Source organism: Callospermophilus lateralis, chromosome 3 (assembly GCF_048772815.1).
Source record: "Callospermophilus lateralis isolate mCalLat2 chromosome 3, mCalLat2.hap1, whole genome shotgun sequence".
Lineage (NCBI taxonomy): Eukaryota > Metazoa > Chordata > Mammalia > Rodentia > Sciuridae > Callospermophilus > Callospermophilus lateralis.
This window is the reverse complement of record NC_135307.1, coordinates 28,658,627-28,684,378: the sequence shown is the minus strand read 5'-3', so window position 1 is coordinate 28,684,378 and position 25,752 is coordinate 28,658,627. Positions and strand designations below refer to the sequence as shown.

General features: G+C 36.8%; 1 protein-coding gene across 1 annotated transcript in view; it reads right to left on the bottom strand.

The window, feature by feature from the left end:
* Positions 1–7,408: 7,408 nt before the first annotated feature.
* The window catches only part of Tmed10 (transmembrane p24 trafficking protein 10), a 36,103-nt gene continuing 17,759 nt past the window's right edge, over positions 7,409–25,752 (bottom strand). The window contains exons 2-5 of the mRNA XM_076849840.2: positions 23,926–24,037; positions 18,622–18,695; positions 8,012–8,138; positions 7,409–7,617 (exon numbers count right to left, since the gene is read on the bottom strand). Coding sequence (XP_076705955.1) covers positions 7,496–7,617; positions 8,012–8,138; positions 18,622–18,695; positions 23,926–24,037 — 435 coding nt within the window. The 3' untranslated portion in view covers positions 7,409–7,495. The remainder of the gene's footprint in view (positions 7,618–8,011; positions 8,139–18,621; positions 18,696–23,925; positions 24,038–25,752) is intronic.

Below are 25,752 nucleotides of genomic sequence, written 5' to 3'. Positions count from 1 at the left end.
GCGTTTCCGGCCCGGCCAAGTTTCCCCCGCCTTTGCAGGCCCACTTGATTAGTTCAGCTGCCCAGGCTTCCCGCCCTCGGGGCCACGGGGAAAAGAGTGGCCTCGGGGTGGAGTTGGCGGGCGCGTGGTGAGAGCCGAGCGAAACTGCCCGGCTTCCGCAGAGTCAGGGCGTCACCGAAGGGACACTCTCCGGCCTCGGTAGCCAGCTTCCCTGCATCCCTGGTCAGGTTCCCTTACTTCCTGGAAGTCCAGAGGTCTTCCAGTCTCGGCGTCAGACCCGCCGCAGGAGTGGTGATTGGGAAGCGGTCCCTTCCAATGTTGGACAGCGCTCCTTTTTAAGAGATATTGTAATAATGATAGGATGTTGATAGCCTCCCGTCATCTCGGTCAGTGGGTCCAATTATTTTTCCTCGGACTACCTTTAGATTCCCTCTTCTTTACCACTACAAAAATTTTCAGTCAACACTCCCTGACACTCTCCTCTCCCTTCTCGTTTTCTAGATGCAACATTCTCCTGTTTTTTGTTTGTTTTTTTTTTTAGATCTTTGACCATCTGACCTCAAGAAGCGTTTTTTTGAGCACTAGATGCCAGACATATTTGGGAATGGAGAATCTGCAGTAAGATGCTCCCTGCCCTCATCAAGAAAATTGCAGCACATTGAGCAATGGTTTCATCAGTTATGCGACCTTGAGAAACTTCATATGGCCAAACTTTTTTTTTTTTTTTTTTTTAAATAAAATTGCAGAAATATGACCTACAACACAGGGATGATGGCTAACATTTGTTGAGTGTTATGTTTTGGGCACTATACCAAATGTTATCATGGCACTTAATCCTCATATTATTCTCATTTTACAGAAACTGAAATACAGAATGGCAAGTAAAACATCCAATTGAGGATCATTGTAACACAGCTAATTAAGAGGAGCTGGGAGGTCACACCTAGCAATCTGACTCCAGAGCCATGAAAGGGTAGGATATAATGGAGCTTAAGAGGTCATGTGGCTTGAATCCAGGGTGCATGTGAGATAGAAGATACAATCTCTTCTCAGAGTTTTCCTATGGGAAATTATTGGATATTCTTAAGCAGATGACTAGTAACTATATATCTAACTTTTCCGGGGAAGTCCCTATTTATGTAATTTTCCCCCCAGCATAATGAATAAAGCTTTTTTGTTGTGATGCTAGGGATTGGACTACAGGCTCATACAGGCTAAGCAAGTGCTCTAACCCTGAGCCCATCCCAGCCTTTTTTATTTCAAGATTGGTTCTAAATTGCCCAGGCTGACCTTGAATTTACAATCTTCCTGCCTTAGCCTCCAGAGTAGCTGAGATTACAGGAGTAATAAAGCCTTCTTTTGCATGAACATCCAGCTCAGATACTAACTATGGGCACCTTGGATTGGATTAGACCCAAATGATGAACATGTAGAGGATGAAAACTGGAGACAACAGACAAGTTACAAGGCAATTTATATTCTAAGAACAGGTTCTGAGATAGTATCAGTGAGTGAAGAGAAGGTTTAGATTTAAGAAATCTATCAGTTGGGATATTATTGGTAAAGTAAATGTAACACAGCCATCATACTTTAAGACATCACTCCTTATTTTTTTCAGAATGCTTACCTACAAAATGCTGATGTCTTGTTTATTATCTCCACTCATTGGACTATAAGCTCCACGAGAACCTGGATTTTGCTCTCTTGTTCAAGACTATATATGTATATAATCATGCCTAGAAAAGTGCTTGGCATTGTAATAGAGGCTCAAAAATTACTTGTTGAATAAATATCAGATTATTATCCCATATGTATGTAACATTTAAATTTTTTTTAGTTGTAGATAGACACAATATCTCTATTGATTGATTGATTGATTGATTGATTGATTTGCTGAGGATTGAACCCAGGGCCTCACACCTGTGAGGCAAGCACTCTATCACTGAGCTATGGCCCCAGTCCATATGAAACATTTTTTAAAAACCAAAATGTAAGACTCCTTGACTGATAACTCATTAGTTTTGTTGGTTTCATCCCAGGGATCTAGATTTTACAAGTATTTTTTTATTTCAACTAATTCATTTAACAAATATGTGCCAGCTTCTGGGAAATCACACAGAAAAAAATACATACAGTTATTAATCTCATGGAGCATCTAGTCCCTATGCAGAAAATAACAGGCAATCACAACAGTTTGTATAAATGCTATAAAAATACAAAATTCTAGAAAGGTATTTTGGAGAGGCATCTTCCCAAGCTAAATTTACTCGGTGTGTGAAGGCTTCCTGGAGGAACAGTCAAAGCATTAAGATTAGCTAAGCAAAGTAGGGAGATCGTTTTAGTTAGATACCATTTCATGTTTCTATTGGAAGGCACTTTGAAGATAGACATAACTCTCATTTAACCGGATTTATATATAGCTTGGCTTAACTGTTAATTCTGCTCTATTAATTTTGTTTAACAGACTGGGTGCTCAATTTTTTTTTTGAGGGGGAGGCTGAAAGAATAGAAAAAATAATTAAAATCAGAAGTGTTGACTTGCATTCTGAGAAATTCAATAGGTTTTAGCCACAACTTAAAAATTCATTTTTCCAAACCAGGAGTGGTGGTATGTGCCTGGAATCCCAGTGGCTCAGAGGCCGAGGCAGAAGGGTCCCAAATTCAAAGCCAGCTTTAGCAATTTAGCCAGGCCCTAAGCAACTTATTGAGACCCTGTCTCAAATAAAAAAAGGGATGGGGATGTGGGCCCAGTGATTGAACACCTTTGGGTGAATATCCCTAGCACCTTTCCAATGAGGAAATAGTTTTTCTATAATTAACTGGCCTAAAATTGTGAACTATTCTAGTTACAGCTTAGATATCATAAGCTTAAGAGAAAAATGTCCTGTTGCATATAGAACACAGTCATGCCAAATTCTTCATTAGGGATATAACTGAAACTAACCATCTGACTTTGAATATTAAATCCAGAAACATGCAACATTTGTAATTAAAGTGTAATTGATTGTAAGGTGTCCTTGGTCAAAACAGACTATTTTCATATTTTAACAAATGAATAGTTGTCATGTATTGCTGAAGTTACCCAATTTGTGGATGGTGGACTTCAAGAAGCCACAGTGTTACTATAAACATTAAAGAATCCACCAAAGACCAAGCAAAGTATAAACCTACACTGTATGTATGCTAAAGCAGTTGCTAGCTCCATGTATCTACTAAAAACTTGAATTGTGGCTCGTATGAATGGAGATGTGCTGTAGTTGTAAAACACATACTGGGTTTCAAAGACTTTACGTGAAAAGCAATATGAACTACTTTAATCATTTTTTTAGATGACTATGTTATAAAACATAATAACATTCTCAACTGTTAAATTTATTATTTAAATTTAACTTTACCTATTTCTTTTCGCTTTTTTAATATAGCTAGGAAATTTTAAATTATACATGTGACTCACACATAGGACACCAATGTAGTAGATTGAATCAATAATTTACAAAATATGTATTACCATATGGCAAGTATATAATACTACTGATACTATTAAATTCATTTGTAAGTTTTGCTGAATTCATTTATAATTCATGTTCTCTAAAATATCAGTAAGAAACAAAACATTTTTTTTTAGAAACAAAACATTTTTGATGTTAAAATTTTTTTCTTAATATTTATTTTTTATTTTTCGGTGGGCACAACATCTTTGTTTGTATGTGGTGCTGAGGATCAAACCCAGGCCGCATGCATGCCAGGCAAGCGCGCTACCGCTTGAGCCACATCCCCAGCCCTGATGTTAAAATATTTATACCTAAATACTGGGAACCACTATTAAACTGGACTCATAGTAGATTATGGTGCCACTAATAAATTTTGTCCGGTTTTTGGAAGAATGGAGGTAAAGGATAAATAAGAGGTAAGTGAATGTACAAAGCACTTTTTGTTGGCTCTTGTAAAAATGGTTTATGGAAAAACAAACAAACAAAAATCAATGAACTGTCAAGTGAAATCAAAGGAGACAAACAGCCTTTGCCTCCTGTAGTGGGATTTTACATAGAGATGATGGGCCAAAAAAGCAAGTCCCAGGGGGTTCTAAATTGGGTGAGATATTTCAGGAATGGAAGACAAGGAAGAAGCCTCCCTAGAGGATAATTCCAACAGCAATTTCCAAAAAAGAAGTACAGAGAATGTCTGGCTTACATCTGGTCTTTCTGAAAACATATATATGCATATATAAACATATGCAACTATGTACACACATATACATACATGCATATATATTTAAGGATTATTAGTTTATACATGACTTACATTATATACATATGATTTTTATAAGTTACATAACAAAATTTTACTAGCTCATCTAAACTATGATATTTTTTTTCTTATCAGGTATCATTTGCTATACGTTAAAACTAAGGAGTATGGAGGAATTACTGCTAATCCAAAGAGGTATTCAAAAGTAACAGAAAAAATATACACCTAAAATGGTTTCTGCTAGCATTTATTTGAGAAAATTTACACAAAACCCCCAATTCAACACAAGTGAATCTGTATATATCCCACATGCCTTTTCCATTAAACAAACAGAAAATGGCTTTAACAGGGGTTCATGACAATGGTATGACAAAGTTTATTTAGAACTGAATTGTTCCCACTTATACAGACCATTCTGAATAAAAAATGGAGGAAAGCAGATAACATCCCTTTTTTTAAAGCTTATTTGCTCTTGTACTAGCCTGTTTTCAAAGGCAAATATTTTTTACCTTTTAGATAAAAGCAAGGCATAATATTAACTTTTACACCCAAAGCACAAATGTTTATGGTGGTATTTTTGGCATGAGTAAAAGGAAGGAACATTAAAAGTATTTCAGTTCCATAAAGTTTCAGTTTGGAGTCACTTGGAAACAAAAGCATCAGCAAAATAAAACATTCTCTCCTCTCCTCTCCTATCTTCTTCTTTGATATTTTTCAGAGTAGAAAACCATAACTAATAGAAGCTTTTACTGCTTCTAAAAAAGGGGAAGGCACCAGTCAGAAATATGAGTTTCTTGTTAGGCTAATGGTACAGGCTAGGATTTTATATTTAAAAGTTTAAGGATGGAACTTAATCCACTAGTTTATTTTTTTCTGTACTTGGATGCATACTGTCTTTTAATATCAGTAGTGCTACAGACTTTCTCAACATCTGCTGCTCCTATGGCAAGGAAGTTACTGCCAAGTTCTCAGAAGCAGCAACTATCCCTTCTTAACAGCAGATGGCAATGTTGCTCAAGTTGGGCTGTGAGAGCTTATTGCTGCCCAGGAGTAAAAAAAAAAAAAAAAAAAAAAGGCAGCTTTCATATTCATAGTAATTAGAACATTGATTAGCCTGAGATTTTAACATAAATCATGCCCTCTTTCGCCTTCACACTTTATCCATGTTATCACAACAGTGTTATTTGATAATTTTCATATTCTGCTTCTTAACTGCAAGTGATGAACCTAAGTCCAGTAATTCTTACCATTCAATTAGACAAGCTTTGTAACAATTAGCAGGGTTAAAAAGAGATTCCAGAAAGAAAGAACTCCTTCCTACTTTCCTAGGAGAAGCTGTAAAGATTTCAAGTGATAGTTTTCCTGTTTATGAACATCATCACTTGTATCCACTCTGAGGGCAGGTATGTGTATATGTGTGAGTTCCTGGGGCTTCACACATCCAAGGAGAGTATTCTACCCCAACTCCATATTTTCTCTTTTTTACATCAGTATGGACTTTTAGGCATCTCACACTCCCACAAGTAATTTTTGGCTTTACTCTCAGAACATGTATTTTCAAGTATTTACTCTTTCCATGATCCTCCTAGATACCTATTTTAATACCTCCTATGTCTCAATTCTCTAGAGTACATAATGACAGGAACTAAGTCAATAATTGGGCATGCAAGAAGAGATGGTAAATTTTACTTACTTTTCCTTGGTGGAAGTGATGTTAAAAATTCAAGCAACCACACATCTGATAGAGGACTTATATCTAGGATAAATAAGAAACTCTCGAAACTAAACAGTAAAAATAATGATCCAATTAGAAAATGGGCAAAAAGACAAACATTTCATTGAAGAGGATAATACAAATCACAAGCAAGCACATGAAAAATGTTCAACATCATTAGCCATTAGAAAAATGCAAATGAAAATCATAATGAGATGTTATACACAGCTATTCAAATGGCTAAAATTTAAAAAAATAATACCACCAAATATTGGTAAGGATGAAGAGAAACTCATCAGTGATACTCTGCTGGTGGAAATGTAAAACGGTACAGCCACTCTGGAAAGAGTAGGGAAATTTCTTACATAACTAAATGTGCTTACCACAGAACCCAGCAATTGCTCTTTCTGGGCATTTATTCCAGAGAAATAAATATTTATGTTCATCTGAAAACCTATACACAAAAATTCACAGAAGCTTTATTACTAAGGGCTGAAAACAATCCATCAGTCCTTCAGTGGATGAAACTGGGTGGTACATCTATAATCATGGAATATTACTCAGCAATAAAAAGGAATAAACTATTGATAAAATGTAACAACTTGGATGGATATCATGGGAATTATGGTGAGTAAAAAAAGTAAATCTCAAAAGGTCACATTCTAATGGTTCTATTTATGTACCATTTTTGAAACAACAAAATTATAGTGATGGTAAACAGGTTAGTGGTAGCCAGAGTCTGGGGTAAAGGGGCATATAGAAGGGAGGTAGCTGTGGCTATAAAAGGGCAATATGAGGAATCCATGTGATGAAACTGTACTATAGCTTGTGATAGTCTCATGACCCTAAACACATGATAAAACTGCATGGAACTAAGTACACATACACAAAAAGAAAAAAAATTCAAGCAGTTGAGCACAAATATTTTAATTGTCTAAAAGGAGATTTTTTTTTTTTAAAGAAGTTATCTACAGTTTTGAGCTCACTTTTATAAAGTATCACATTCACGACCCTTGTAAGAGACATAAAATTATGAAAGGATATCACCAGAAGCTATGTAAACATTTCAGCTAAGGGCCAGGATGTTTTTAGAAGGAAACCCAAAGAGGACAATCAGTATGAAACAAGTTCAACATGGTCATACAAATCGTGGTAAAAGAACTAGAGTGAAAGCCCAAGCTGGTGAGCAAGTGGGAGAAGGAAAGCAAACATGGTTCAAATAGATCACGTGAGGAAACCCAAGACAAATGCTGACTTTGGCATTATCTAGGTAACCCCTATTTTTTGTCATGGGTGACTCTAATAATAGTCCTATTGTTGCAAAACCAGTCCAAATCCTACCGAGTTAAAAAGAAGTCCCTCATTGACTTGTTGAGTGTAGGTAGTACCCCAAGTCCTCCCAAAAAAGATCAGTTCTGGCAAGGAAGCTTCAGCGTGCCTTCAAGGTGCTGTTAATAGGATGCCTTAGGCCAGGCATGTCCCAGCGATGTTCTGCTGGCTGAGATTCACGAGGGAGGAGGAGATTTGGTCTCATTACTCAATTAACTTCTTGGCCTTGAAGAAGCGACGAAGGTAGAAGACCTGCCAGGTGGCTAGTCCGATAAGGCAGAACATTGAAAAGATGCTGAAGTACAGGACTCGAGTATTTGTTGATTCTAAAAGACAAAAAGCATTGTAAATGTAATGAAGTAAGCCTGCTTACTAGGACCTCAAATGAAAGAAAGAAGGAAGGAAGAAAGGAAGGAAGGAAGGAAGAAAGGAAGGAAGGAAGGAAGATAATTCTATTTATGAATGCTAAAAATTACAAAGATTAGTTCTATCTTTCTGACAAACTATAAGCAAACGAAAGAATATGATCAAATGCATCACAGAAGAAAATTCCACTCTTAACAATGTTGATTTACTTAGTACAACACTGAAACAAGCAATTTTTCTTTCATAAACCCCACTTCTGAAAAACTGAGAAAAGGGTACACCAAAATTTAATGTTTGGGGATTTGTCTCCTTTATGGTTTACTTATTGAGAAATAAGAGATGCCTTCCTCTCACCATTGGTATCACGCATTTCCTCCTCTCGCTTCTTCATGTAGGCAAAATCATTAACAATAGATTCTGAAAGGTCTTCTAGGCGTCTTAGCTCTACCTCTAATGGTTTGAGCTTCTCAACTTTTGCAATCTGGAAAAGAAAGAAATTAAGAACCTACTCCCTGAAAACGCTGATCTGGTCAAGAACACAACGCAACACAAGAATCTTTTTAGAAGCTTACCAGGCTTAGATTCTCTTATCAATCATCCTAATAGATTTTAAAATCTGGCCTTCCACCTTTCCCTATAAACTACTTACATCTTTCCATCTCGGATTTTCAAAAATTACTTTAATTTTACTATAATTTCTTTGTAAATATAATATGGTAGGCTGTAAAGTAAGACATACTGTTTTCCCTAAACTTCTGACTTTAATAAAGCACGTTACTTTTACCCTTCCACTCATGTCTAGGAAAGAGATAGTATTATTAGTATAATAAACGTGAGTTGTAAAAATCAATCCTAGTTTTAGAAGAAAAAAATAAATCACCGAATTCCCAATAATACACAAGAATGAGAAAGTATATATTACTATAGCATTAAGATAATAACTCAAAATACAAAATTACAGAATTCTGGTTTGCTTACTTATTTATTTTTTTTAAGTGCTGGAGATTGAACAGAGGGCCTTGAACACATTAGGCAAGCTGTCTACTCTGAGTCCATGGTTTGTTCACATTAATCCTACAACTTTAAGGTTTATTTTAGAACTCAGAGCCACAATGAATCCTACATTTACTCAAAAATATTGCACTAAGTTTTTTAGTTTATTTCTTTATTTTTTGCAGTGCTGGGGATTGATATCAGGGTACTCCACCACTGAGTTACATTCACAGTCCTTTTTGAGACAGAGGCTTGAGAAGTTGCTGAGGCTGGTCTCAAACTTGTGATCCTCCTGCCTCAGCCTCTGAGTGCTAGAATTACAGGCATGTACGATTGTGCCCTTTAAGAACGACACACAATGGGGCTGGGGATGTGGCTCAAGCGGTAGCGCGCTCGCCTGGCATGCGTGCGGCCCGGGTTCGATCCTCAGCACCACATACAAACAAAGATGTTGTGTCCGCCGAAAACTAAAAAATAAATATTAAAAAAATTCTCTCTCTCTCTCTCTCTCTCTCTCTCTCTCTCTCATCTCTCTCTTTAAAAAAAAAAAAAAAAAAAAAAAAAAGAACGACACACAAGTTATAATAGAAAGCTCTAAGGATGTCCATGCATATTGAGGAATGAAGAATGTGAGAAAGGCTATCCAATAACTAGAGGCATAAATCACATGAGCAAGGATTTCATTATTACATGTTGTTTTATCAATTTTAGCTTTTTTTTTTTTTTTTTTTTTGGTGGTGGTGGTGGTAGGGATAGAACCCAGGGACACGCTACCACTGAGCTACATACCCAGCCCCTTTTAAAATTTTGAGACAAGGTATCTTGAACTTGCGATTCTCCTGTCTTAGCCTCCTGAGTTGCAGGGATTACAGGTATGTGCTACCTCCTTCTCCAACCACTGCTGCCCCAGGGGAAATCCTGGACTCAAGTAATCCTCAGAAGGATTACTCCCAAGTAGTTGCAACTATAGGTACATGCCACACCCAATTCACGAAACCTTTAAGATGGATAAACCACAAGAGCCTCCAAGATCTTGAAACTCATATGTACCAGTTGCTCCTAAGTTTTGTCCACAGTGGGATTTCTTCAGTAGCTTTCTCTGTATCTGTTTGTTTATTTCCTACTCCCCATTTACCACAAATTGTCTATGGAATACCCACTTTTCTCCTTTGTCCAATTTATCTTCCTTGTTCTTTCTCTCTTAAATGTTAACAGCACTTTATATGGGATGAGTAGGAAGAGTTAAGGGTAACTTTTGTATTTTCTGTTTACCTGTACTCTTCCTTAAATGTGTGAAGAACAAGAAAACAATTAAAATAAAACTAGAACCTGCTATTAAGATAGGGATAGAAAGTCAAGTGTGATAGCGCATACTTGTAATCCCAGCTCCTTGTAAGGCTGAAACAGGAGGATTGCAAATTTGAGGCCAGTCTTAGCAACTTTTAGTGAGATCCTCCCTCAAAATAAAAAATAAAAAGGACTTGGGATGTAGCAAAGTGCTAGAGATTCCCTGGATTCAATCCCCAGTCCTACCAATATCCCCTCTCTCTCTCACACATATACATACACGATAGAAAAACTGAGTTTATATTTAAAGTACACAAAAACATGGTGATAGATTTGTGATTTTGTTCTACTGTATACATATTTTCTTACGTTTGCAAAATGTTGGCTAGGGTTAATAATGTGATTGGCAGCTGCAGAACAGTTTATCTGGACACAAGATTTAACCAATGGCTAATGTACTGAATGCCCAAATGCCAAGTATACCATTAATAGAGTATATATCTGTTGTATGATTTCATATAGGGCTATAGAGCAAAAAAATATAAAAATAAAAAAAATCTAAAAATCATCCCTAGGGAAAAGACATCAATATATAAGGTATATAATAAACTGAACCTTAATCTGCTTAACAATTTCCCTCCTGCTCTATACTTTCTCTTCAAAGCTTCCTGAATGAGATAGTATAATGACAGGACATGAAACTTCTTAGACATAATTTATTTAAGGCTGCTTATATAGAAACTTGCAAAAGGAACTGGAAGTGAAACTATGGCTGTGCCTCTGCCCAGCTGAAAATAATATATTTTTTGTTAGATGACAAGATCCAAAGCCTAAAACCCAAAAAGGCAAGACAGAATTAAACCTGATACTGAGGGTGGCTTTTGTAAGTTATAACCCAAAAAACTTACTCCAAGTGCTTTTCCAACATTCATTTATTTTTAGTTGTATAATCAACATATACACATGTTCTCCTGCCAAAACTTTTAACTATTCAGAAGCAAAGAAAATAAAAACCAAAAGTCTATTTTGTTAGTTCTTCAATTCCTAAATTTCCACATTCTTTTTCCGAGTTAACAGTGGTTATGAACTTGGTATCTATTTTTCCAGATCTTGTTAAAATATGCATTATTTATGTTTTGTATCTATATAAACCCTCTTCTAGTGTAGGCGTTACTCTGGACTCTTTGCCTCTATTCATAAGAAAATAGTCCAATATCTCTCTTCTAAGTCAATTTTATTTCCTCAATGAAATCTACATTGAATCCCATTCTTCCTTCAGGAAATTATTTTCAAACTATCCCACTATTTATTAGTGGAACAAAGATCCCATTTCTTAAAAAAAAAAAAAAAATAGTTCCCTAAATAACTACTTTGCTATTGGTATTAATTTAAAATCTAGAAAACTTAAAGAAACCCCAAGAGTGTAAAATAATATTGCAAACTAACTTGCCACTGCAACCATCTAACACTCTAAGGATACTCAGTGGTAAATTCCAATCATGGTTATACTTCTATGTTTAATCCTAGAAATCAAAATAATATTGGAAAGGAATCAAGGAACAAAAAACGGTTCCAACAACTAAACTCTGAGTGACTTGGCAATCAAATGGTGTTAAGGAAAGTCATTTGCCTTCCACATGTGAGAGCATAGTAAGAAGACAGCAGTCTGCAACCCAGAGTGGGCCCTCACCAGAGCCTGACTGTGCTGGCAACCTGGTCTTGGACTTCCTAAACTTCAGAACTACAAGAAACAAATTTACTATTTTAAAAACGGAAAACAACTAAAAAGTAATTATATCCAAGAACAAAAATAAAACAACATAAAGAGTAAAGAAGAAGAGGGAATTCGTAATTCTAAAGCTATATGGTTATGCAAGGAAACCATTATACTGAATTAAAAATTGATAAGTAAATAAAAAAGGCCTGAAAGATTATAACTGATAGATGGGGAGGAAAGGGAAAGAAGCAAATAGGCACACATCAAGTTAAGAAGTGGGTGGTAAAAAAACTTTTCATTACAAGAAAAATTTAGAATTAGTAATAGACTTTTATGATCAGTTTACAAGAAGTATAAAAGCTTGCGGGTTTTTTTTTTTTTTTCCTTTTTGAGATCAAACCCCAATGACCTTATGAATGCTAAGCAAACGTTCTACCACTAGGCTACAACCCCAACCCATTTTTATTCTGTTTTAACCTTTAAAGAACATCATAACAACAATATAGTTTGAGTGCTTAGGGTGTGCAAGACACAAAGCTAAATTACCACATTAAGCTCACTGGTAGAAAGTCTCACATGTAAAGCTTTAATTAAAAAGCATCATGTATTGACTTCTACTATCAAGATATGCATTAAGAACAGAATGAAAAGAAAGTAGCAAGAGACTGACTCTAACTGGAGAATAAGGGAAAACTTAACAGAAGTTAAGCTGGGTCTCACAAATTGGGAGAGGATTTTGAAAGAGATGAGAAGGACATTCAAGGTACAGAGGAACCAGTAAGCCAAAACATGGAGGGGAGAGGGTAGGCCTTGCTTTGGAGACTATGAATAGTTCAGACATAAGGAGTCTGATATGCTGGAAGCTAGAATAGTTTGTGCAGGTACACACATTTATACAACATACTCTTTTATGTTTAGGAGAAGGTGGTATGATAATAGCAAATAAATGGCCCAAAAGTCAGATTGAAGATAAAATGGGGAAAGAGATGAAAAAAGCAGTATAATGAATGACACCGATTAATACATACTCAGATTGTGGTATTTTATATCTTATGATCTCATTTAATCCCATAACCCCAGAAAGTATTATCTGTAAATTTTCAGATGAGGAAACTAAGGCTCAAATATATTAAATAACTTCCCAAGGTCGGTGTGGTGGTGTTAGGACTGAAATCCAAGTTTATCTGAGTAGATACTTCACTCTATAGGTAGGAATTAGACAAAGAAAATTATAAAACTACACTGAATTTTTCCTGAATCAAAAGTGAAGCAAACAAGCTACTAGGCCACAAGGATCTAAATAAGTTGTCCAGTTGGTTTGACTAATGAATTTCTTCACCTTCCCCCATTACCATTTTTGTAGGCAGTAGAGTAAAAATTTAAAACAAATTCTATGTAAGTATTCTGAAAACTCTCCTCACTTGCCCAGAACTAAGTATCTGTCATCAGTGAATAGCATCAAGAATCTTTATGTAATAATCAGTACAAAAGTTTAAAAAGAAAACCTCAATTTCAAAATCCCCACTTACTATTCTACTCTTCAAAACATTTTACCTGGAGGATACCAATTAGACATATTCCATGAAGGCAGGCCAGAGCACTTGCTTCTAGTTTACTTCTCTCCCAGGGCTGAAAGCATGAGATGTGTTTTGTAAAATATCTTGACAAAGGTGGGCCACATGACATGTGTACCACAGGTTTTCCACCAGAGGGTGGCATTCCCCTGGTGTGAATCAAAGGACTTCATTTTACAATGAGTGCCTCATTTCACAAATGAGGAAAGTTTTTAAAAAGTTCATGAAGTTTCTTGGCCCTTTAGGTGGCAGACCAGGATTAGCAGCACATCATGGTTACTTGACTCCCTACCCAGGGTCACCAAAGCATTTATTTCGCATCAAAACTGCAAAGCTCTGCTATAAAACACAAGAACAGAATCCTTAACTTCCAGAAGCACGCGCACTTAGCTCTTCTCAAATCCTACCTCTCTTCTGAAGGCTTTATCCATGTAGACTCCTTCAACAACTCCTGTCCACACCAACTTCCTCTAACCTTAGATCACTTATATTGTGCCACATGCTAACAATCATACACTGTCATATTCACAAATTTGTTTTGATTTTTACCTTTTTCTCTCACAGTTTAGCCCCTGAAAATTTACAGCTAAATACCCAAAACATAGTAAACACTTCTACCACACCTGTTAGTGTGGTCTTCTCTTCACCTAGTAGTTAAGTGCTGATGATCCCCTGACTCAAGCAAGTGCTTCCTGTGTGTGAAGAGCACTTCACATCTCTTTTCACTCAGCACTCATATTCTTGAGGCCCACTGCCTGAGAGAAAGCCCTCCCTACCACAATGTCTATCACACACATGTAGCAGTAGGGGGGGCCGGGAAAGCTAAAAATTACAGACTTTCCCTGTGCATCTGTAACACCTCCCAAACATCACTAAATTAAACTCTTCCTAAACTATATCCAAATCTGCCACTCTAATGATGATTACAGAGTTGAATCTACAGAGTTTAGAGTTATATGTAACTATACCAAGGAAAGGAGCTAACTCTCCAAAAAACTGCTTCCTAAAACAAGGAAATGAATCCAGCTTCCAGAGAATTTATATTTTTTCCTTGGTGGAGCAATAAGACCCACAAGAGAAGCTTCTTATGGCAAGCCAAATTCAATTAAATTAAGTTTGTTGCCTCTATGCTCCCCACAGCAGCCCCACAAACTCCAAAAGTATGGCAATATGTGAAGACCATCTAGTCTAATGATCAATGTAAAGATGACTGAGTGACATCCAAGGACAAATCTACTTATACCTTAGGGTAAGGAGCACATGAATCGCCGGCCTCCTACTCATAGAAGTTCAAAAGGCTAAGAAGTTGTCAAAATAAGTCCAGATAATTAAGAAAGTCTAGAAATGTAGAAAGACTATCCTGTCATGCCTATTTGGCACTTTTAATACAGATAAGAGAAAGGGCTAAAATCTACTAACTGACCAACTATGTATCAGGTGCCTTATTCATGTTCTTTCATTACCTTGTGTCAAGAAAGGGACTCTGGACCTAGTATATGGAAGCAGAGCTTCTCCTCTCTGAAGGCATTCAGAGAAACAGTTTTGGAATGTCTTCAGCTGTGGCTTCAATCAGTGCACTGTGTTTTGGTATATGTGTTGACAGCAAATAAAAGACTAACAGAACCCCTAGGCAAAACAGAACTTTGAAAATGCTGACATCCACAGCAAGAAGGGACATACACAGCTCAGGAATTAGAGGATGGGTTAGAGAGTTACTTCTTTATGGGACAGTAACTGCCTTTATTCCCTTAACAGACAACAAGTCCCTGAAAGCAACTACTCTACACAGTACAAACTAAGAAGAAATAGCTTGATTCACAAAATGAATCTAAAAGATGCTCCCCTGCCCCAGGAGGCAAAAAGCAAGATAGTGGCTGGAAGTTTTTTCTTTTGCCTTTCCTTTTTTTTTTTTTTTTGGCAGTACTAGGGATATTTCAAACCCAGAGACACTCTACAACTGAGCTACATCCCCAGCCCTTTTTAATTTTTATTCTTAGGGTCTCACTAAGTTGCCCAAGCTGGCCTTCAATTTGCGATCATCCTGCCTCAGCCTCCCAAGTAACTGAGATAAGAGAAGTGCACCACCTCACCCAGCCTAAGTTCTTAAAATACAACACAGGAATCAAAAGTGTTTTATTTCTGAGGATATAAGAATTCATTTTCTTTTTCAAACTACGTGACTTTGTGCTTCTTTACCATATGGCAAGCACTATGTCTTCCAAATAATATCATCTTACATTTGTATTGTGTTTATACAGCAATTTCAAGTGCATTAACTAAATCCTCCATAACATTTTAGATAGGTAATATCTAAATATCTGTACTCCACCCAGTTATTAAAACAATAATTACTACTGAATTGTACAGGATCACGTGGGATTTCAGAATTATTAGTCCACATATGAGGAAGAGATGTACTGAATGTGAGGAAAATTTAAAAAATGTACTATATCCATAACCCCAGCAACTTGGAAGGCTGAAGCAGGAGAACTGTAAGTCCAAGGCCAGCCTGGACAACTTAGCAAGACCCTGTCTCAAAATTTAAGAAGGGCTAGGGAATGCAGCTCAGTGGTAGAGTGCTTACTCATCACACACAAGGCCCTGGGTTCAATCCCCAGTACTAACAAAAAAAAAAAGAAAGAAATGTGCTGCCTTTCTGAATCTTAGTCGATGCCAAAGGATCAAAATCTTTTGAGCATAAAGGCTCTCCCTATCTGAAGAGCCTAAAATTAAATGCCTTGAACTCTAAATATGCTCAGTACTCTCTGGCAATTAACCAGGGAACAAAGTGCTTCTATTATCCATATTCTTATTACAGACATTATTAGTCCAGGAACTACTAACAGCTATTTCTAACAAACGTTCCATGGAATCACACACTGAAAAAAAGGACTGGTCTTTGACCTGTGTTATACCCGCCTCTCCTCCTCTGCCTCAGTCTGGTCTACTATTTGGGGGAGGGAGGCAGAGGGCTCATAAGGGAATGTAGTGGGGAGGAGTAGTAGGGGTTTAAGAAGCAGAACCTTAGAGCTGTGTTGTAATCATGTGCGTAAAGAAAGGCTTAAGATGTGCCAAATGTCCAAAGTAGGAAGCAGGCAAAGGAAGCAATGTGATTTCCTTTCTGCTAGGGATTCCCCTCTTGGGTTAAGCAGAAGGTTAAAAAAAAAAAAAAAAAAAAGGCCCTTTGCCAGAGTTAATAAAACCCAAGGAGAATGGGGATTCTAGGAGGTAAAGGGTTCTAAAATGTCAAATCAGTGGTGTCCACATCATTCTTTTGTAAAGATATAATAATGTCAAATGTTTTCAAGGGGGAACTAGGTCTCAAGTCTAATAGGGTATCAGGTGCTCTGTTACTTAAATGTACCCATTAATGATAGTCACCATGTTGGAGAACAAAGTTACAACAGGGAAATTCATATAGTTGCTTGGAGAATAGCCCATGGTTGGGAATGGCAGTAGTAACCACAAGCTGAAAATCATTTTATCTACTCTTGCATAATACCTACAACTTTTTCTTAAGTTTTATATCTTACAACAGCACTTTAACATACATTATCTTATGTAAATATAATTAAGGCTCTTCTGAATCATAGAAGTTTAAAAAGATGTTTCAGTTTAAACATTTATTTTTTTTACTTGTAGCTGGACACCATGCCTTTATTTTATTTTTATGTGGTGCTGAGGATTTAACCCAGTACCTCACACATGCTAGGCAAGCACTCAACCTCTGAGACACAACCCCAGCTCTCAGTTTACTCTTAAATTCAAACAAAGAGGCTCTCTTGCTTCTTACTTCTTTTACTTACAATAGCCTGGAGAATAAACTAGTCAAAGTCTCTACTGGGAACTGTCTTCCAATCATTGCTGGATCATTTGCTCCTATCTATTGCCTCCAAATAACTCTTTCTGTTCAAGTGTCAAACACTTGAACAGGGAAAAGAGGAAAGACCTAGGGAGCTGCTATTGTTATACTACTACTTCCTGTTGCAGAAATAACCATTCACTTCCAATCTTTGTCCATTTTAGGATATTTCTCTTCTAAAGTTCTGACCAAAGACAAAGCAACTTCTCTTGTTTGACGACTCCTAGAAAACTCTTCTAAAAAGCTCTTAAAACAAATTTTCTTCACTTATTTAGTCTACATTCTACAAAAGTCACTTACATGTCCTATACTCCACTTATTCATGCCCCCAAAGACTGCTCAGGGACTGGGAAAGAAAACTCTTTATCTTTCTGTGAAGGTATCAGTCTTAATAGTTCTTGTGGTTTTTTCAAAGGTGCTCTACATTTGTTTTTTTTTTTTTTTTTTTTTTTTTTGCAGTACTGGAGATATAACCCAGGAGCATTCCACCACTGAGCCACACCCCAGTCCTTTTAAATTTTTATTTTGAGACAGGGTCTCACTAAGATGCAGAGTTGCAATCCTCCTGCCTCAGTCTCCTGAGTTAATGGGATTATAGGCATGACACTGCCTCTGGCTCAAATGTGTTCTTCAGCTGGGTGGGGTAGTGCATTCCTGTAATCCCAGCAGCTTGGGAGGCTGAGCCAGGAGTTTAAAGCCAGCCTCAGCAATTTAGCGAGGCCCTAAGCAAGATAATTCTAAATAAAATATAAAAAAGGGCTGGGGATGTGGCTCAGTGGCTAAGCACCCCTGGGTTCAAATCCAGGCACCAAAAATAGAAGAAAAAAAGAAAGAAAAGTGCTCTTCATCTGAAGAATCATTTTGTGGTGCCCCTAAAGTCTCAAATAGAGATGAAAAAGCCTGTCACCCTTCTCCTTATCCCATGTATACTCCACTTCCCTGTCATTCATACACATCAGTTTTAATTACTCTATAATATTTCCTTTCTACTCATTATCACTATTTCTTGCAGTTTTTTTCTTCCTTCCCACTTTCTTTCTTAAAGCTTGTTTTAATTAAAAGATTTTAACTTTTTTTGGCTATGGTTCTTTCTAAAAGACATCCCAGTTGTTCAAGACTAAACAGCATTAAATTCACATTCTGGATAGATACCTAGTTGTTGGCTCTGAGGAGAGGTCTTAGGAACTAAAAACAAATCACCCTTTTTAACCTTAGACATTAAGACATAACTGAAGCTTGGCTTTTAAAAATCATTACTACATATATCTGGTTTCTGCCTCAAGAGGTCTAATGGCATATGCTTGAGTGCAACATCTGTAAGGGACAGTTGGTTCAGTCCTTTGGTTGACAGAACAACCAGATTTACTATTTAAGGCCATTAATACAACTTTTTGTATTAATAAAATCATAGCTGGTTGTCACATGACTGCTGAGAAAAACGCAGCCTTCTGGACAAAGCATAGCCTGTGGCCTGACACAGAATCTGACGGCACAGCATGCTGCCTCCTCTGGCTGTGGCGGCAGAACATACCTCTTCATAATTTTTCGCCTCCACTCCATGCTTCATGTCTAGGATCACGAGTTGGTCAGGTATCCGCCCTGTCCCTGAGAAAGAAATCAAAAGAATCATTGTGCAGAATATTTAAAATTCCGGGAAATCACCCACCCACCTCCCTCTCCCTCACCCCTATCCTCTCAATAGAGGGAAACAGACACAACTCCTCCCCCTACTCAGCTGCAAAAAATTCCTGGCTCTGGCTAAAATCACAAACATTCCAGACAAAGCCTCTATCTGTGTGGGGTGCCGGAAAGCAAAGAGAACATGCTGCTGGCAAACATCTCTGAGCAGGCACGACACAAGATACTGCTACTGGTACTACAGAGGAATAGAATAGGAGAAGAAAAAAACACATAGGCTTTTCAACTGGAAAATAAAACTCAAAAATCACAACCCTGTGAAATTTACTGGCATACAGATCAGTAGGAAGTGAGTACCAACTTAGGCTGAAAATGCACATTTCCACATCTGAAAAGAATGCCTGTTAAATTTTGAAAGCAAGTCATACTCAATTAGGATTACTTAGTACATGCTAACTTTGAATTTATTTAACACAAATCTGAGTATTGAAAAGAATATAGGTTTTTATCTAATATTCCATTTTAAGTCAAATGTTCTGATCAATGTAAGGCTTATTTTAATAGATGAATAAAATGTTATAAGGTTATTCCCACTAAATCCTTAAAGAAGTTAGTTATAATTAAAAAAAAAAAACTTGACAGGAAGCACAATTCTCAGGGATGTTTCTTAGAAAGAAAATTTTTATTGGGATAATAGGGCCAACAACATATTTGTATTAGAAAAATTAACTGTTTTCAGTGTGACCAAAAAGGAATTCTATGATGGCACATACCTGTAATATTATCTACTCAAAAAGCTAGGGCAGAGAATCCCAAGTTCAAGGCCAGCCTGGGCAACTTAGGAGAAGACACTGCCAATGGCAGCGTGCCTCTGGGTTCAATCCCTATACTGCCCCCGCAACCTAACCTTTTATTTATTTCTTTGTTTATTTATTTATTTATTTTAAGTTGTAGATGGACACAATACCTTTATTTATTTATTTTTATGTAGTGCTGAGGATCAAACCCAGTGCCTCGCAGGTGCTAGGCAAGTGCTCTAGCACTGAACCACAACCCTAGCTCCTCAATCTAACCTTTAATCACTGAGTAAGAGAGGAGAGGGATCAACTCAAAGAGCCCCAAGAAACCATTCGGTTCAAATTCCTTGGATTTCATCTATTTATAAAACTAAAAACCACCTGTATGAAATCAGAGGTTTTGGGAAACAGTGCCACTTAAGAACTGAGGTCTTTAAGAGCAAAAGTCACAGGGGATGGTACTGAAAGTTTTCTGAAATGGACTGAAGTCAATTTAAAAAATTAAATTGAGCCAGGAGTGGAGGCACAAGCTTGCAATCCCAGCAGCAACTCAGGAACCTGAGGCAGGTATGAGGATTGCAAATTCAAGGTCAGACTCAGCAACTTAGTGAGATCCTGTCTCAAAATAAAAAGGTTGTTTTTTTTTTTTTTTAAAGGCTGGGGATATGACTAAGTGATAGAGCATCTCTGGGTTTAATCCCCATACCCCCCACTCCCCCAAAAAACTACTCACTGAGGACTCACTTGGAGCTAGAACTGTGCTGAAAGACTCTTAAAAGGTATACTCTCTGCCTTCAAATAATTCAGTGAGGATCTAAGACATCCATACATATAACAGCAAAGCACTGTAAAATTTTGAGCCAAAACAACTGGCTCAGATAATCCCTGCTGTGAAGGAAAGGTAAGAGGTGAGCTGTGGACTGCCTGTAATGAGAAGGGAGTACCTGGGCCCAATGCAGTGGTGCATACATATAATCCCAGCAGCTGGAGTGGCTGAGGGAGGCAGATTGCATGCCTCAGCAACTCAGCGAGATCTTGTCTCTAAGTAAAATATAAAAAAGGGCTGGAGTTATGACTCAGTGGTTAAGCCCCCCTAGGTTCATCCCTCCTGGTACCAAAAAAAGAAAAAAGAAGAGAGAAGGGAATACCTGAAGATAAGACAAAAAAAAAAAAAAAAAAAAGGTAAGCAAAATATTCTAGACAGAAGGCAAAGCATGGACAAAGGCTCAGATAATGGAAATCAGAATGTCATGTTTAAGACAGTAAATAACTTATTTTGGATAGACTAGAAAGATAAATTTGAAAGCAAGAGAAATATACAGGAAGATTAAGAACAGATTAAGACAAGTCATGATGATTTCTGGGCATTAAACCAACAATCTCCAAGCAAATCAAACATGGCACCCAGAGTAGTCTCTTCTCCCCTAATCTGAATGTAATAAAGATTATGACATCACCCACAGAAGATGTTAGACAAACTTTTGCCTTTCTGTCTTCATTTAAAAAGCTGTGAAACACAAGTAGCTTCTAGCCTGACATGTTTCAAATGATCAGATATGTTCTTTCTATCAGAATCTTCAATTTATCTCCTGTTTGTCACAGCATAGTATTAACATTTTTCAAGTCTAAATGAAACCACAAAACCACAAATGTCTGGCTGGCCTAATTTTAGACCATATAGTCTCTTGCACAGAATAGCCAGTTTATTCCCTTAGCTGATATCATGGCCTAAAAAGACACTTTCAGTAAATCTCTTTCTGTATTTGCCTGGAAAATGATAATCTCCCCCCTTTTTAATTATAACTTTATTTTGTTTGAGCAATTTTAGGTTCAGAGCAAAACTGAGAGGAAGGTAGACAGACTTCCCATTTCCCCTTACTCCTACATGTGCATACCCTTCCTCATTATCCACATCTCCTGCCAAAGTGGTAACCTATTATAAATGATGCACCTCAACAATACATCATTATCACCCAAAGCCCACAGTTATATTAGGTTCCCTTTTGACTTACATTCCAAATGTGATGCTGGGATCAATGTATGATGACATGTATCTACTACTAAGTTTCACAAAAAGTTGTTTTTTTTTTGCTTATATCTTTTTTACCCTGTTTTTATTGGTGCATTGTTAATTATACATAATGGTGGGATTCATTGTTTCATATTCACACACACACATACAACATAATAATTTGGTCAATATCATTTCCCATTATTTCCCTATTCTGCCTCTCCTCCTCCACTTGGTCCCTTTTCTCTGGTGTACTGGTTTCCCTTTGATCTTCATGAGATTCCCCATCCCCTTCTTTTCCTTTTTTCTCTCCACCTTCCACATAAGAGAGAAAGCATATGACCCTTGACTTTGCTGAAAATAATGTTCTCAAGTTCCATCCATTTTCCTACAAATGATATAATTTCATTCCTTATGGCTGAATGAAATTCCATTTTGTATACATACCAAATTTTCTTTATCCATTCATCAACTGGCGGACGCCTGGTTAGTTCCATAACTTGGCTAATATGAATTGCACTGCTATAAACATGGGTATGTATTGCTATAGTATGTCAATATGAATTCTTTTGCATAAATCCCAAGAAATGGTATAGCTAGGTCATATGGTGGTTCCATTCCTAGTTTTTTAAGGAACATCCATATTGACTTCCATAGCATCTGTACTAATTTACAATTCCACCAACAGTGTAAAATTGTTCCCTTTTCTCTACATGCTTTCCAATATTAATTATTGTGTATATTCTTTTAAAAAAAATATATATATTTTTTAGTTTTAGCTGGATACAATACCTTTATTGTATTTGTTTATTTTTAAGTGGTGCTGAGGATCGAACCCAATGCCTCATATGTGCAAGGCAAGTGCTCCACCACTGAGCCACAACCCGAGCTCCCCTATTATTTTTCGTATTCTTAACGGCTGCCATTCAGACTAGAATGAGACAAAATCTCAGTGTAGTTTTGATATGCATTTCCCTAACTGCTAAAGATGGTGAAATTTTTTTCATATATTTGTTGGCCTTCTATACTTATTTTTTGAGAAGTGTCTGTTTAGTTCATCCACCCATTTATTAATTGGGTTATGTGAGGGTTTTTTCTTGTATATTCTGGGTATTAATCCTAAGAAGAGTAGCTAACAAAGATTTTCTCCCATTTTGAAGGTTCTCTCTTCACATTTTTAATTATTTCCTTTGCTGTGCTGTAGCTTTTTAATTTGATGATATCCATTTATTAATTCTTAGTATTATTTCCTGCCTATTGAGGAAGTTGCTGCCTTTGCCTATATATTGAGGTTTTGACCTACATTTTCTTTTCTTTTGTTTTAAATTAATTTTTTAATTTGTTCTACTTAGTTGTACATGACAGCAGAATGCATTTCAATTCGTTATACACAAATGGAGTGCAACATTTAAATTCTCTAGTTGTATAGGTGTAGAGATGCGCCATTTGGGCAATCATACATGTACCTAGGGTAATGATGTCCATCTCATTCCACTATCTTTCCTACCCTTATAACCTCTCCCAACCCTCCCCCTTGCCCAATCCAAAGTTCCTCCACCCCCCTCCCCCCCTCATAGATAGCATCCACTAATCAGAAAAAACATTTGGCCTTTAGATTTGGGAGACTGGCTTACTTCACTTAGCATAATATTCTCCAACTCCATCCATTTACCTGCAAATGCCATAATTTTATTCTCTTTTAATGCTGATTAACCCTACATTTTCTTCTAGATTGCAAAGTATAATTCCTAAGTATTTGATTATCTTAGTTGACTTTTGTGCAGAGTGAAGATAAAGACCTCATCTCATTCATAGAAGAATGGATAACCATTTTTCTAAACACTGTAAAAAAGTCTGATTTTTCTCCAACATATGTTTTTGGTACCTTTGTCAAGGATCAGATGACTATACCTGTATGTGTTCGTCTGTATCTTCTGTTCCGTTCCATTGGTCTATATCTGTTTTTATGCTAGTATGATGCAGCTTTTGTTAATATAGCTCGGAAGTATAATTTGAAGTTAAGTATTATGATGCCTTCTGGCATTCCTTTTTTGACTTAGAATTACTTTGGTTATTCTGGACCTTTTACTCCCCCAAGTGGATTTTAGGACTGTTCCCCTCTGCCACCCCCCCCCCAATTCTATGAAAAGTGTTATTGGTTCACAAGGTATTTCATTGCCCTAAAAATTCTCTGTGCTTTACTTCATCACAATTCTACTCCACCTAGACAATCTTTCAGAAGATGCTTCAAAGTCCACAAGACATCAAATCTCCATATCAGAAGGAACGAAAACTAAATTGAAACTAGAAATGAACTGCTGTCTATAGCAGGGGGCACTACAGAGTTGGAGAAGATGCTCAATTCAAGGGAAATCTTCTGATTACTTACCCTTGCTCTCAAAACATACTTCAAACATGTCATAATCTTCAGTGGTAAAAGCAAACTTCCCCTTGGATGCATCTTCCTTGGAGTATAAAATATGTCCAGCAGAATCTGTGATCTAAAATAAAAATAAAAGAATAGGCAGCAAATAACACTCAGAAAGGGTACTTATAGGAATTGGGGATAGAATGAGACATTATCCATAAAAGATAGTTAATAGTCCTCAGCAACATTACTATGTTCCAACTATCTCCAAAGATAAGACTGGATTAGAATATGAAATCTAAATACAGTAATAAATGATATTCATTCAAAAAGCCTAACCACACTTGAGTCTCAAATCTGCTGCTGCTATAGGATGTCTTACCTTACCAAAAATTGATCCAGCCAATGTTCTAAATTATATAACTTGCATTTATTGGGGGAAAAAACCCCACTTTATACCAAGTAGAATTTGATCATTTCATATAGAGGGACATGTCACATATACAATACACAAGAAGAGAAAAAATATATAAAAACACATTTATTCTATAAAACAAATCATGACAGGGCAGAAGTATGAAAGAGGAATGGAAAAGAAGGTGTGCATGGAGAAGAACATCAGGGAGATCTACTCCTGCAAACTTTGTGTAAATGGCTACACAGTGGGACCAAGACACGGGGTATAAACAAAAAGTTTCTCCTATAAGAGACATCTTTGACTTTCTCAAATGATTATTCCTTTCTTGTAGGTTGCTTTAAACTGCTCCGTTAATGAAGAATGGCCTACAGGTGTGTGTAATCCCAGTGGCACTGAGAAGCTGTGGCAACAGGATCAAAAGTTCAAGGCCAGCTTCAGCAATTTATGAGGCCATAAGCAACTTAGCAAGACCCTGTCTCAAAATAAAAATAAAGATGGCTAGGAATGTAAAGTGACCCTATATTTAATTCTCAGTACCACTTAAAGGAGAAAAAGAAAAAGACTTATAAGCACAGATGAAGGGGCATATATTATTAAGTGAATGGCCACATACAAAGCAAGGTGTAATGTGGTAACTTAAAAAAATTGGATTCCGGGCTGGGGATGTGGCTCAAGCGGTAGCGCGCTCGCCTGGCATGCGTGCGGCCCGGGTTCAATCCTCAGCACCACATACAAACAAAGATGTTGTGTCCGCCGAAAATTAAAAATAAATAAATAAATAAATATTTAAAAAAAAAATTGGATTCCAGGCTAAGAGCACATGGCTGTCTTAGCAAAAGGCATATTTCATCATCTAAGTCAGGAAGCTACTTTGCAATGTGAAACATAAAAGTAGTGGCTTCATTAAACTAAACTACATGTTCTAATGCTGTTTGTTAAAATAGACTTCTTCCAAAGGGACAAAACAAACAATTCTTTTATAGGCAAAACTAAAAACAGGAAAAATGGAGTAGCACACATTTAAGCTTATATATTTAAAAGCACCTTTTTTTTTTTTTTTGGTAGTGCCTATTAAACCAGGGGCACCCCGCCCTTTTTTATTTTTCATTTTGAGACAAGGTCTCACTAAGTTGTTCAGGGACTTCCTAAATTGCGGAGGCTGAGATTCTCTTGTCTCAACCTCCCGAGCTGCTATGATTACAGGCATGCACCACTATGCCCTGTTAAAAGCACTTTTTAACAGTAGTTAATTCTGAGTCATAAGATTTCCCTTCATACTTTAATATTTTCTTTTAATTTTCCACAAAGGTATATAGTAAAAAATAATAATAAAGCTATTTCACTTTGGAAAAAATTCTTAATAACTAAAGAAGATTATCATTACTCAACTTGAAAGATGTGTTAATGAAAAAGGGTTTGTTATAATAATA